Raw genomic sequence first — 14564 nt, 5'->3', positions numbered from 1 at the left:
GATCCAACCACGTTAGGTATCCCAGAAATCGACTTGAATTCATCCTTAATTCTTTTCAAAGACTCCTCATCTGGCCATCTAAGATATTTTGGCATCAAAACATTCCTTATTGCTGAGCAAACCTCGAGTACGAGCTTATGACATGTTGATATTCCCAAACCAAACTTCTTCGATACAAGCCTAAGTGGCTCTCCGGTGGCCAACCGCCATATGCACACCGCAACGCGTTGTCTAACAGGGACTGCATCCCTCAACATAGTATTTTCCTTAGCAACAACAGAGCTCAACTCAATACAAATCAAGTCAAATGTATCCTTCCCCATTCTAAACGCCTTCTTGAATTCTTCCTCCGGAAAATCAGGACTATTACATTGATCCCACCAATCTTTGGACCTATTCTTAACCCACAGTCGCCTTTGAGGCCCTGCTGCAGCCGGAGCTTTATCATTCATGCCACCGGCGATTTTATCATCAGAAATAGAATCCTCCGCGGTTGCAGCACCAATGGCCATCGCAGCAGCTTCTGTGGCAGCAAAAGCATTCGACTTTGCTTTTCTTCTCCGAGTGCCTTCAGCCCTTTCCCCATCTTTATGAAAACCCTGAAGCTTGGAGTAATAATCCATCATCTCGCGCTTTCTGTTGCTGTGATTTTCTTCAAATTGAATCATTTCTTCTTGATTCTCCTTCTCCAGCTCTTCAAGATCGTTCTTTTCTTGATCCTCCAGCAAAACTAAAGTAGTTATGCTCTCGTTCAACCCTTTAACCTTCACTTGCTTTTCATCCATTTTAACACTATCAATTGTATTTTCTTTTCGTATTCGCTTCCTCTGCTGCTGCTTGTTCTCATTCATCTCCAAACGGGCTTCCTGAAAAAAAGCCTAAAGCACCAAAAAGAGAGGAGCAATCAGGAATTTCTGTGGAAAACGGAAGCCTCATATACATAAACAAATGAAACCCAGGTGAGTGATTGATAGAACGTGTGAACGCATGGCGAATGTCAACCTGTACAATTGCAGTTTGAAAACTGTGCTACCTCTGCATACAAATATATATATACATATATATATATATATAGAGAGAGAGAGAGATAGGGGTGTGAATTGAGGAAGTTTGGAGGGAAGACGATAGAGAAGGTGGTTGGTTGAAGACGGTGACGACCGAGCTGAGAATAAGACCAAAATAAGACCAACTCACTACGCGTTTCTCCTTACATATTCGTAACCGCCTTTCATACTTTTTTCTTTTCGTTAAATTACAACTACCTACCTCCATATACTTATTTATTATTTAAAATATAATATAAATATTTTTTAAGTAAAAAAAGTCTTTTAATAATGAGCAGAATATTACTATTTCTTTAAAAAAAAAATAGTTGAAAAGGTATATAAAAAATTGAGGATGAGTAACATAATAATTTATAAAAATATATAACACTATAATTTATATTCCAAAAATGTATTTTAATCAGTTCACCACAAAAATTGAATGAAAATCTAAAGAAAACTAACATAATAGCTCATGCCAAAACTTTTATTCTCTTTTATTTGATATATTAAAATTATTTAAGATTTATGACAAGTGAACTCGAATTTTCTCTAATAATCACTTATTCTTCATCCAAAATTTTGTATTTCTAACACCAAAAAGGGTAAATTATTGTATTTCAAAAAATATAGGGAGGTAAATCACTATTTATTTTTTCATAATGGGATAATTTGCTCATTTATAATATCACAAAGGAATTACTCACATTTTTTCTTATATTGATTATTAATAATTAAAAATAGAATAAATTGTATTTTGCCAAGTAATATAATAATATTGAAAATGTCAAATGAATTTGCCCCTATTTCTTGACTGTTTAAATCTTGTAATATAAATCAAACATAAGATATTGGACATTATTACATTATAGTTTCAAGGAAGATATGTCCCCAAATATTATGTGGAAATTTTTGAATTTGTTGGGTAATTTGAGTGACGATGTCTATCATCACTAGGGCAACAGTGGGGGTAAAAGTCAACAAATGTGGGATCCAACTTCAATTTTGTGCCCACACCTGATTTTAGTGTCTCCTCTCCTGTCAATAAAAAGTTAGTTATATATTCATTGTTCAATTAATTTTTTTTTTTTTTTGTTAATATCAGCAAATTTGGTAAATTTTGACTAAAGAATGAACTTATTTGTTAAATGGAAAGAAACTCCAGAGGTATTAGATATAATTTATCAAACCACAAAAAATTTACGTGTAATTATACCAAATGTTAGGGAAAAAAAGTGCAATTATTCCTATCTAATTTTTGCCAAAATTTGTCGGGATATGACTCAACTTAATTACTATTAGCATCTACCTTTATTGTACGTGGACTTATTTTTCGCGAAATATAATTCATTTAATCTCAAATTAAAATTTCCTATGTCATAAAATTTAGGTTATTTTAAAAAGTGAGAAATTTGTGTCACAAATGAATCAAAATAGGCGAAAAAGAAATGGATGGATAAGAGAAGGATATAAATAGTAAATTTCAAGGCGTGCTCTACGATTTACTTAAATACTCGAAAAGAAAATTCTAAATCAAATCCAAATTCAGGAGTTTGGGGACGTCCCTCGTCCCTTCTCCTTTCCTCTTTCCATAGGAAATTAAGGTTATGGACAGAAGGTGGTGATCGCGGTGGCAATGGTGGCGGACGTGGTGCTACTACACCGCCGGCATCAACCCCATTGCACCACCTCTTCCTAACGATTCATATCAATTTCATGGGACGATAACGCAACATATATATATATATATTTATATATATATATATATATATATATATATATTATGGAATCCCATATGCCACACGAAGGCAGCGCCACAGCCGTGGCTGTCGATAGGGACAAGCACAGCGCAACGGCCGTTAGATGGGCGATCGATAATCTGCTTGTGACCAATACGACTCTCAATTTGCTCCATGTCAAGACCAGAAACTTGCATAATCGTAGGTACCCTCTCTTTTTTCTGTTGTCTAATTACGTTGCATCATGTGGTAGCCTGTACGATGTGAAATGTCTCTCGTTTAATTTCCAATAATGATGTTCGATGCAGACAATGGTGGTGCCCCGGAGGCAAATAATGAATCGTTTGAGGATCTTTTCACGCAGTTTCGTGCTTACGGTGCACGTAAAGGGGTAATAAGTCGAGTTCTTTGTAATTACATATTCAACATTGTGGGTTTTTTTTTTTTTGTTTTAATCACGATGCTTTAATCTTGAAAAGATTTCCAAATGATTGGCCAAAATGTTGATGATCATGCAGATAATAATGCAGCCTGTTGTCCTAGAAGGGACAGATGTTCATAGCACACTTATAGACTACATCAGCAGCCACCATATCAGTAATATAGTTCTTGGAGCCTCATCAAGAAGTCCCATTACTCGGTATGTAACCTGAACTATCTGTCTCTCCCTCTTGATGCCTTAAACTCGTAATATGATGTCCTAAACTTGCAGGATGTTCTGGACTCATGATGTCCCAACCATGATAAACAAGGCCGCACCCGATTTCTGTAGCGTTTATGTAATTTCAAGGGGAAAGACACAATCTGTGCGACCGGCAGCCCAGCCAGCAGCAGGTTCAACTCCTCCTAGGCCGCAGTCTCCACTTGGGTCCCCGAGGACGCCTGTCAAATGCAGTTCTGAGGCGATCAAGCCCGAGAGGACTTTAAGCAATGGATCGATGCGCCATCATCATGAGATTTCTAGTAGTTTGTCTAAAAAACCATCAGCTAATCCCAGTTGGTGGTCATCAAGAAATTCATCTAGTCTCGAGGTTTCCAGTAGAGGATCTATACTGCATTCATCCAGTTGGAAATCCAGGGACAATGATGTAGCAGAACCTGATGAAATCAGTCATGGATCAACGGGTATTGCAAATGGGCAGATGTTAGGTAAGTCCACGGGAGAAACAGCTGATCATGAGGAGAACTCATCGCCTCCAGTAAGTATGATCAAATATTGCAAATATGGTTCAATTTTGTTTTTGATGCAGTTTTACAAGTACAAGAGAATTTTACTGCTACTACTACTCTGTTATATATCTGGTAATAGCAGATTAATGAACTTGAAAAGCTAAAGCTAGAGGTGAGGCAAACCATGAATATGTACAATACAGCTTGCAAAGAAGCAGTTTCATTAAAACATCAGGTAAGAATTTGAGGATCTCTGTTTTTACAACACTGCATATTTGATGCTTTTAATGTAGATAAGAGTTTAGAGAGGAATTTAGCAGCTTTTCTAATTAAGTCGTCTTTGCTGAACTTATAGGCTGATGAACTTCATGAGATGAATAAGCTGGACGATATACATGGATTACAGCAGGCGCGGACTGCTGAAGAGGCAGCCCTTGCACTTTTAGAAGTGGAGAAAGCGAAATGCAGGGCTGCCATTGAAGCAGCAGAGAAAGCACAGGAACTTGCAAAGAGGGAAACACAGAGAAGAAAGCAAGCAGAGCTGAGAGCCAAGCGCGAGGCCAAAGAAAAGAGTCGAGCTCTTACTATCTTGTCAAACAACGATGTCCGTTACAGGAGATACACTATTGAGGAGATTGAAGCTGCAACGAATAAATTCTCGAGGTCCTTCAAAATCGGTGAAGGTGGTTACGGCCCTGTTTTCAAAGGAAAACTTGATCACACAAGAGTAGCTGTAAAAGTTCTCAGACCTGATGCTACACAAGGGAGAAAACAGTTCCAACAAGAGGTATTTAGATCATTTGCTGTGAAAGATTTGTAACTGGTGTTGCAATGTGTGCGTGATCATTTGCACATGTGCAGGTTGAAGTCCTAAGCTTCATGAGACATCCAAACATGGTCCTCCTCATGGGAGCCTGTCCCGAGTATGGGATCTTGGTTTATGAATACATGAACAACGGGAGCCTTGAAGATCGTTTGTTTCGAAAAGGGAACACCCCTCCAATCCCATGGAGCATCCGTTTCAAGATTGCGGCTGATATAGCAACGGGACTCTTGTTTCTCCACCAGGCCAAGCCTGAACCACTTGTGCACCGGGACCTAAAGCCTGCCAACATCCTGTTAGACCGTAACTACACGTGCAAGATAAGTGATGTTGGCTTAGCTCGATTAGTTCCACCCTCAGTTGCAGATAGTGTCACTCAGTATCACATGACGTCTGCTGCAGGCACGTTCTGTTACATAGATCCGGAGTATCAGCAAACGGGCAAGTTAGGGACTAAATCTGATATATACTCGTTGGGGGTGATGTTGCTACAAATTATTACAGCTAGGCCACCAATGGGACTTACTCACCAAGTCGAGAAGGCCATAGAGAAAGGGACGTTTGTGGATTTTCTTGATCCAAGTGTGCCCGATTGGCCCATTGAAGAGACCCTTGGCTACGCGAACATGGCCCTGAAATGTGCTGAGTTGAGAAAGAAAGACAGGCCGGATCTCGCTAAAGACATACTTCCACAGCTTAACAGGCTTAAAAAACTCGGTACCGAACATGTATTAAGCCATAAGAAGTCTTCTCGTAGATCAAGTCCTCATCCAAGTTTCGGCTAGGTGTTGAAATTTTACTTTTTCAATCTTTTCTTTGCTGGCCCCAAAAGCATGAAGTTGAATTAAATTAGTTCCTTGTTTTCATCTTTATCAGTCATGCTTTGCTCTTTTTTCCTCGTGAAATTTCATTTCATTACAAAAAATTCCAGGATTCTTGGATATCATAATGACTCAATGAATACGTGAATTTCAAAAATAAAGCAGCATTCCCCGAAGATGCAGAGGCTGAAGTTTGTGATTGCAGAATAAAAACGTGGACGGAAACTATATATATCCTCAAAATAAACTGGAAAAAGTTGGCCATGAAACAAAAATAACATCTTGAAACTCAATTGTAACATGTTTCTGAACTCCAATATGCTCATTTGGTATCTACATGTCAACTTCTTGTTATCAATCCGGTACCGTTGAATCATTATGTTCAAGAATCATGTCCACTTCTCTTCAAGAAAAAGAGCTCCCTCTCAATCGGAATCAGCAGTGGCACAGATGAAATCCTTTGCTTGGGATTAGAGACTGAAGGGGAGGATTCCAAAGCCCTCCCCCATAAGAAAGGTACCTTATGCAAAGCACAAAGTGTCACAGTGTAGAACAAACTTTGCGTAATTGGTGCCCGCCTGCAAAGGTAGATTGTGTCAAGAGAAAAGCATAATCCAAAGTTCGGAAATGGATTTTGTCTGCAGAAAAGCACGGGAAATGCAAGTCCCAATTGCATTTTACTTAGGATGCCCAAATGGATAACAACAGTTAGTAGATAGAAAACTGTCTTCTTCATTCAACACACAACAAACAACAGTCGTTGCACGCACTTAAGTCAAAAGGCAAGGACTACATGCTAATCACTTGATTTCCTGAGTGTGACTTTACACACACACTTTCTCATAGTAGGCCAAGCAAAATTATTGTTTCCCCTTCTGACAAAGACTGGTTTCCAAGTGTCCCAATTTTCTACAGAAAAGGATACTGCTTTTCAGACACATAACATAAGAATTCCAACTCTTATTTAAAATAAATCACAATCGAGACAAATTCTTGAAAGGATTGAATTCGACTAATCGCATTTATTACATTATATGATAAATATATAATTCAAAAAGGGCAACCAGTTCACTGTAAAACTAATACACTTGTATCTCCATTTACCAGGCTTCGTGTCGTTACATGCTATACATATAAAAGCCTCCCTAGTTCCTACTACTCTAGCATGAGTCTCTATAAATACATACTGCACATAAACATCAATCACTACCCAATGAGTCAAAATTTTCATGCACTTTTTAAAGAAAACCAAATGAAAAATTCACGAATTCTTGCACTCATGCCAAGAACATGGATGCTATTCCTCTTTATCCTGTTCGCATCTTCAAGATCTGAAGGCCAAACACAAACAGGCCTCCCACCAGCAGGTTTGCTTTGTATTAGCGACTGCGAGACCTGCCCCGTCATATGCTCACCTCCACCACCACCTACTCCAAAGTCGCCCCCAACACCACCGGTGCACCACCCCTCCCCGCCGCTACCATACTACTTTGATTCTCCCGCGCCATCCTCTCCTCCGCCGCCCCATCCTCTGCCTCCACCACCCTCGTATGTTTCATGGGGCGGCAGCGCCAACCCTCCACCTCCACCTCCACCACCGTCGAACACAACGAAGGGCGGCGGCGCTCCTCCACCTCCTTCAGTTTACGTGTACAATCCCGGCACCATAATGCCACCAGGCATGGGGCAGCGGAATTACTCCTATCCTTACTATTATTTCTATGCTTCTAAAGCTGTTTCTTCTCTTCCTCTTCTTGATCAGGGTTTGATTCTTTTGATGCTCTTCATATTCTTACAAGTTTTGTACTAATCTAGGCGAATTGTTTGATGAACTTAACATATTGGAATGCAGTATGAAATTTTTTACTTTAGAATAATATTATGTCATATATTTTATTTAATACACATTGTATTCTCTATTTATATATTCAAAAAAAAATATTTTATGCAGAATTTAATTAAGCAAAAGTAGAAAATCACGAAAATTCTTATTCAAATCCCAGTGGTATTAGATATCTAACAAAGATCGATTCTACTCTGAGCTATCGAAAATGACGGCTATGGCTTTGCCAGAGACTCCGGCAAATGATGACGTGTCGGGAGGGATGTCTCGGAATTCTCTCATACACTCTCGATCGCCTCCACAGGGTATTTGCACACTCTCAGATTGCTTAATTACACGTTCTGGTGGTTTGAATGTTGTTTGTGTTTGTGTTGTTTAAGGAGCCGAAATTGTTGAGAGAATACGGCGAATGCAGGAGGTAGGATTGTCCTTGTAGAGGTGTTCTGTGAATTATTGAATTTGCTTTATGAGTCAAAGATTCTGAATTGATTGATAGAAGTCATTTTAAGCTTCTTTACTAGGAGTAGAGCTTGTTGGAGTATGCCTCGTCACTACAGATCTTGCTTCCATGAATCATACTCAGAGTGATACAGGTGCTGGTGATGCAGTTGATCTTCTGGATGCAGGATAAAAGATGGAGTTTGGAGAAATCGTTACTTCTACTTTAGCGTTTTCTTCTCATTAGTTGTTTACATTGTACAGTCAGCGTCCCCGTCAATTATTCATCTTGTGATTGGGCCACAAGGTCTGACTAGGCGGTTGAGTTAGTTGAGTCAGGCGGGAGTTTGTTATTTAAAACAACAACCTTCTTCTTCATATATACTCTCTATCAAATTCTGTGATCAATTTGCACGATTTTCACCATGTTTGACTCAATTCTTCACATGGTATCAGAGCCTTCATATTGAAGGTCTCTGGATACTTTATCTTCGCCTGATCAATTACGTTGTCGCTGCAATCTAACACTTGAACATGACGGATTCGGCTTCGATGGAAGCGGATCAATACGAGAAGGAGGTGCTTTATTTGCATCCTTCAGATAATTCCAGCTTTGTGCTGGCATCTTCACCGCTGAACGGATCTAATTATTTGACTTGGAGTAGAGCACTATATGTTGCTCTAGGATGCAAGATGAAACTTTGTTTCATAGACGGATCATTTCCTCGACCGACAGTAGGCTCTCCCTTGTTTGAGCAGTGGCGACGAGCGGATCTTATGGTCACTTCGTGGCTATGGAATTCGATTTCAAAGGAGATAGTCGAAGGATTTATGTATGTGACCTCTTCACGAGAATTATGGCTTGAAATTGAACCCAGATACGGACGTAGTAGCGAACCTATGATTTATCAGATACAGAGAGAAATCTCCACAATCTCACAGGGGGATATGACATTAACTTGCTACCTAACAAGGGTGAAAAAGCTGTGGAACGAGCTATTTTGTCTAGCTCCCTCACCTAAATGTACTTGTGGAGGCTGTACGTGTGGGATCAACAAGGCTGTTGGTGAGAGGCACACAGCAACGCAACTGATGCAGTTCCTCATGGGTCTCCATGAGAACTTTGACAAAGAGAAGAGCCAGCTTCTAATGATGGATCCTTTGCCTGATATCGAGAGGGCATTTTCTATGCTTTTTGCTGTAGAACAGCAATGTAGCGTGCAGGTTCAACTTGCTGATTGCACGAATAATGCAGCGTATCAGTTTTCTTTGAAAGAAAATAAGAAAGACTCCTCAAACAAACAGTCGCAGAAGCGAAGGCCTTTTTTGGATAAGCGCAGTATGATGTGTACCCATTGTCACAAGTCTGGGCACTTGAGGGATACGTGTTTTCAACTCCACGGTACGCCAGAATGGTACAAGGCGTTGAATGACAAGAAAAAGCAGTATGGGACAAATTACAACCTTGTTGCAAACATAGAAACAAAGAGAGCAGGCACTGGAGAGGTTTCAACATCAAATTCTGAACCTAAAGCTAAAGTTGCTGATTTGGTAGCAGAATTATTGAAGCTAATGAGGAGTAAGGAACCACCTTCAGATCCTATTTCGAACTACGCGAACTATGTTAACTATGAAGAACAGTTCGCAGGTAATGCTTCTTGTTCTTCTGCTTTGAATTTGGGTGAATGGATAATTGACACAGGAACTACGAATCATGTGTGTGCTCATTTATCTTACTTTGTTTCCTACTCTGTTCCATCACATACACAAGTCATTCATCTACCTGATGGCACAATCAAGACTGTTACTTACATTGGTATAGTGAAAATTACTGATAAGCTTGTTCTTAGTTCGGTTCTTTACATACCAGATTTTTCGGTTAATCTCATATCTGTTAGCCAGCTTTGCAGAAATAGTTCCTACTCTTTTTCTTTCACCTACTCAAGCTGCATCTTGCAGGACCAGGTCTCTAAGGAGGTCGTGGCAAAGGAGATACTAACTAAAAATCTTTACATTGTGCAATCCCTTATTTGTAAAGCTCATGCTCATTCCATTGTACCCACTCCCATTTCCTGTTCTGCTATTACTGACTGTAACAACTCATTGTGGCATAAAAGAATGGGGCACGCCTCAATGATAGCTATTAAACATATTCCAGATTGTAAATTTGTTGATGACTCTTTTGAGACAAAATGCGACATATGTCCTAAAGCTAAATAATCTAGAGTTTCTTTTGAGCCTAGTAATTCACACACGGTTTCACCTTTTTCTTTGATCCATCTAGACCTCTGGGGGCCATACAAAACTCCTAGTATTTCAGGTTGCAATTATGTTTTGACCATACTTGATGACTATAGCAGATCTTTGTGTACTTACCTTATCAAACACAAGGACCAAGTACCTTCAATTTTACAAACCTTTTCAGCCATGGTTGAAACACAGTTTGAGACCAAAATAAAAACACTTGGCTCTGACAATGGTTCTGAATTTATCAATCTGGATTGTCAAAAACTCTGCCAAAAACTAGGAATTTTACATCAAACATCTTGTGTTTACACCCCTCAACAAAATGGGCGGGTAGAATGGAAGCATAGGCATCTCCTTGATGTAGCAAGGGCCCTTTTATTTCAAGCCTCTCTACCTTTGAAGTTTTGGGGAGATTGTATTCTTGCAGCTACCTATATCATCAATAGAACACCTACAAAATTCTTGGAATGGCGTACTCCATTCCACAAACTGTATGGCCATCCACCCACATATTCCCACCTCAAAACAATTGGTTGTCTTTGTTTCGCTACTAACCTCAATCCTCATAAGTCCAAATTCCACAAACGAGCTCATAGGTGTATTTTTCTTGGTTACTCTATGACCCAAAAAGGCTATAAAGTTTATGACATGGAAGACCACATACTCTTTACTTCAAGAGATGTGATCTTCCAGAGGAAGTATTTACTTTTGCTCAAAATCACTCCACAGAATCTGTTTCTTGCCCTCTTCCTATAGTTACTGTTGGAGCTTCCAATGATCCCACTAACTCTCTTGAGCACTCATCCATTAACTCTCATCCACCTCCTCGGAGGTAGTGCCGGTAGAAGAATTGATCGGAAAATTATGTATAATTGTTAATCTGAAGTTCATTTGGCTCTGTTTTTGACGCAAAAGAATAATTGGAGTTGTTAATAAGTTTGGGAGGTGACAATTATCTTTATCACTAAGCATTTCGCTTAAAGAGGTTTGAATGTGTGGATTTCATTGACTGCTAATCAATTGTCTTGGAGTATATCAAGGCAAATTTCTTGTGTTGCAATCTAATTAATTAAGTGAGGTGAAAGCTTCGAACGTAGATACTTATGGACATTTAAACACTAAAGATGAAAGCTTTTGCATGCTGCATGTTGATGGAGAGATTCATTTTTAAAAAGCTGCGCACATACTTCAGGGTGGATCTTATCTTCTTTTGTTTTCTTGTGGGGTAAAATAGAAATACAGAGACAGAAGAAGGCGGGGTAAATACGTTTTTATTCTTCAAGTGAAAAATATTGGGTGATTTGGTAACTGACTATATAATAATTGGATGAATTATGAGGTATAGATTTGAGGCCGGAATCTTAAATTGGTACCATACATGTAAACTTAGGGGATATTCATAATGTTTTGCAGAAATTCCCAAGCTAACATCTGGCTGCTCTGAATTTGTTGATTCAGCAGAACACATCTTGACAAAAAGGGGGATGAATTACACATTGCTGGCAAATCATACTACTTTGCTTGATTTACTTGAAAGTCCTCAGCTCATGACACGTATTTCCTTGTCTTATTTGTGGACTTATGGTTATCTATGATATTGCTGTTAAATCATTTTTTATTTTCAAATAATGATTGGATATCATATTGATACAGAATCTGAAGTGAGAATCTGCTATCAGCAGCAAAAAGTCTGTTTCTTTTGTCAGATATATCGAGGCAGTATTTTCTTTTCTTCTTAGACAAGGAACAAGAATTCCTGTGATTCAGGCTCTAGCTTCAGAAGTTGGGTAGACCACTCAGTATCTTCTACATGAGCTTCTCCAGAAACTTAGATCTAACACTCAGGTACTATTTCTTATTTCAATGAAGGATGTTGATTGAGTATTTATCTCGATAGGAGTTTTCAATGGGTATGACATGCGTCTACAGGTATCATGATTGTCTTGGTTTTCCATTATCCCTGTCTAGATAACTTTCTGATCAAGGATCTTTATCTGGTTTCCAGTTTCTAAGATACCATGAAGCCTGGCTTACCGGAATACTTGATGACTTAGACCAGAGAAATCCTTATGAATATTTGAAATGGATGGTAAATTGTCACCAAAAACTCTTTGACATGGCTTGTGCATATGTGCCTGAGATTAACTGAATATCTTCATAGTACAATAGATGCATCTGTAATACAAGTTTTCCCTTTGGTTTTTAGCTTCATATCAGTATGACGATTGCTTGTTGTGTTGTCCCAGAGCTATATTGTAATTATAGTGCCAAAAAATACTTGTTCTTTTTATTCCTTGTTTCATTGTTTAATATCAGATGAAAGAGGAGATGTTCTTGAGTCGATGATTTCATAATCAGTAGTGTTTAACTGGAGTTGAATAGTACATACGTACACAGTATATATGATATTCTTTTTTCGCGATTGCCTTATAATCAGGTATATATATTCTCCATTCTTTTCAAGTATATAACTTGTTGTTCTCTGCTGTTACATCTTACCTATGAGCATTTTCATAATTTCTCTCTTCAAAAAAGGAGAGACACTATATATGTAGAGAAAGAAAAGAGATGATATAAAACTAGCTACCAATGTATTATCTTAATGATGATCATGAGTTGAACTTGAGCAGATACATTAATATTCGTTCGTCTCCAGGGCCATGCAATTCAGAAACCATTACTTCCTACTTACAACTAACACCATACCCTTTGCTACATATCTACAGATCTAACCCTAAAATTTAGATTGAAAAACAAATATATATATATATATATATATCTACATGGAGCAAATCAAAGCCTTAATTAAGGTCGCCAACTTTTGTCAATTGATCTCTCTTGTTTTTGGGTGATTGAACAAGAAACAACTTGGTTTCCAAGGAACCCAAATCTTTGGGAAAACACGTTATTAAATCAACTCAGAGTTTGATCATGCTAATTATGGAGACGCACAAATTCAAAACTAGAATAAACCATAGGCATAAAAAGTGGTCCAACTGATAACTGCAACATGATTACCACTGTCATTTAATGTTAATTTGTACCGCCTTTTTTCTCCTCAAAACAAACCCTATTAATTAACTGATGATCCTCATCACCATATTAAAAGGGCTTCTTGATCTGTTCTTATTCCACATACAAAACACATACTAAACTTATTATATTAATTGATTACTAGCCAGCAATATGTATTGAAATACATAAAAATTGGTTAGCCCAAAAAAACTCAAACAATCCAGGAACAAAAAAATGCAAGATCCATGGTACCCCAAGGGGTCTAGCTTGGGAGATCAAGGCCCAGGCAGATTTCCCCTAGAAAACATAAGTCCAATCAGTCCAAGTTGAGAGGGCTCTAATCCAAAAGGTCTCACAGTCCCACAAGCAAGCCCAAACAAAAGTCCCCTAGAAAATAGAGGACCAGGCCTTAAGAACACCCGATGCCCCCAGAGAGAAGTATTCTAAACTCTAATAGACATGAAGTCCAATTGGGAGAAAATTCCTCAACCACCTCCCTTTAAATCCAAGAAGACAACAACCTTATCCCCAGCAGACTCAACAGTCCCCCAAATCTGGGAGAGATCCTCGAGTTACCCCTAAATTCAAGGGGGATTAGCATCATTCAACAACTTTGAGCCATGATCCACCAAATTCATGACCTTCTCCATCAACCTTGTTGTTGGCCATAAATAGAGAGCTCCTCAGTGAGAGACGGGGGAGGATGAGAAGGACATCATCGGAAGGACATGGTCCAAGGACACACACATCCCTCCATATGTTTTACACTCTCTGAATCCACGTACTATACTTTTTACCCTTTTTTACCATGTTAGTTTAAAAAAATATTGTAGTTTCGTACTTAGAGCCTTGACCACTTATCAATATCTTTATTATACATGAAATCAAGCAATAACACTCTCTTCTTCACTCGTTTATATGTTTTCATCATCTACCGCTTGTTCCACCACTTCCCGTTCCAAATGAGTCGAGCACCATATTTTTGTCCTATTACTTATTCCAATACATGCATTTTTTGCACGCATCATGTATATATATAGTTGTAATGTACATGCAGTAGTTGCATTAATAATAAGTTCATAATCATGATCATAAGGTTGACATATATACATATATATAGTCCTTAATAATTTCTTAAGTAATGCAACCCATATGGCTAAGATAGAAACTGCAGCAGTCAACAGATCCATGTAAATGAAATATTTATTAATTAGGAAGAATATGCAAGCATGCACCCATGAAATTAACACTTGTTTGCATGTGTGTGTTTTCCATCACTATACCTTCGCACATTACTCGTATATCGAAATTAATTACATGTAAAACAGACTCATTAATTGGTATGACAACAAAGAAACATATACTCATGTAGCCTTCATTAATTAAGCTAATCAGGCATATATAGTTTATTAAAAAGAAGAAAAG

The 14564-nt window shown here is 38.4% G+C and overlaps 4 protein-coding genes and 1 long non-coding RNA gene across 7 annotated transcripts in view; 4 read left to right on the top strand and 1 right to left on the bottom strand.

The window, feature by feature from the left end:
• Positions 1-1155, bottom strand: part of LOC105178486 (protein ALP1-like) — a 2300-nt gene extending 1145 nt beyond the window's left edge. Inside the window, exons 1-2 of the mRNA XM_011102003.2 lie at positions 1003-1155; positions 1-878 (exon numbers count right to left, since the gene is read on the bottom strand). The exon at positions 1-878 is cut by the window's left edge and continues 1145 nt beyond it. Coding sequence (XP_011100305.1) covers positions 1-851 — 851 coding nt within the window. The 5' untranslated portion in view covers positions 852-878; positions 1003-1155. The remainder of the gene's footprint in view (positions 879-1002) is intronic.
• Positions 2814-5647, top strand: LOC105156153 (U-box domain-containing protein 35-like). Of its 3 annotated transcripts, none has more exons than XM_020691872.1 (7): positions 2814-2983; positions 3091-3173; positions 3301-3422; positions 3495-3981; positions 4095-4187; positions 4308-4739; positions 4814-5647. In XM_020691872.1, the coding sequence occupies exons 1-7, from the start codon at positions 2827-2829 to the stop codon at positions 5558-5560; spliced, it is 2121 nt and encodes a 706-aa protein (XP_020547531.1). In that variant the 5' UTR covers positions 2814-2826; the 3' UTR covers positions 5561-5647. The 3 variants fall into 3 exon arrangements, with proteins under 3 accessions (XP_020547531.1, XP_011070514.2, XP_020547536.1); XM_011072212.2 differs by having other exon boundaries at positions 4092-4187; XM_020691877.1 differs by having other exon boundaries at positions 2819-2987; positions 4092-4187.
• On the top strand, positions 6768-7463 carry LOC105156143 (formin-like protein 20). The gene has a single exon (XM_011072201.2). It carries the CDS (start codon positions 6810-6812, stop codon positions 7404-7406), a length of 597 nt encoding a protein of 198 aa, XP_011070503.2. The 5' UTR covers positions 6768-6809; the 3' UTR covers positions 7407-7463.
• LOC105156135 lies at positions 7573-10097 on the top strand. The gene is made up of 2 exons (XM_011072189.2): positions 7573-7857; positions 7949-10097. Exon 2 carries the CDS (start codon positions 8412-8414, stop codon positions 10095-10097), a length of 1686 nt encoding a protein of 561 aa, XP_011070491.1. The 5' UTR covers positions 7573-7857; positions 7949-8411.
• On the top strand, positions 11354-12509 carry LOC110012803. Its single transcript, XR_002287998.1, has 3 exons — positions 11354-11678; positions 11778-11969; positions 12130-12509. It is a non-coding gene; the product is annotated as an uncharacterized LOC110012803 (long non-coding RNA).

This window comes from Sesamum indicum, linkage group LG1 (genome assembly GCF_000512975.1).
Source record: "Sesamum indicum cultivar Zhongzhi No. 13 linkage group LG1, S_indicum_v1.0, whole genome shotgun sequence".
Lineage (NCBI taxonomy): Eukaryota > Viridiplantae > Streptophyta > Magnoliopsida > Lamiales > Pedaliaceae > Sesamum > Sesamum indicum.
Note: the sequence above shows the minus strand (reverse complement) of the source record. Positions and strands in the feature narration are given on the sequence as shown.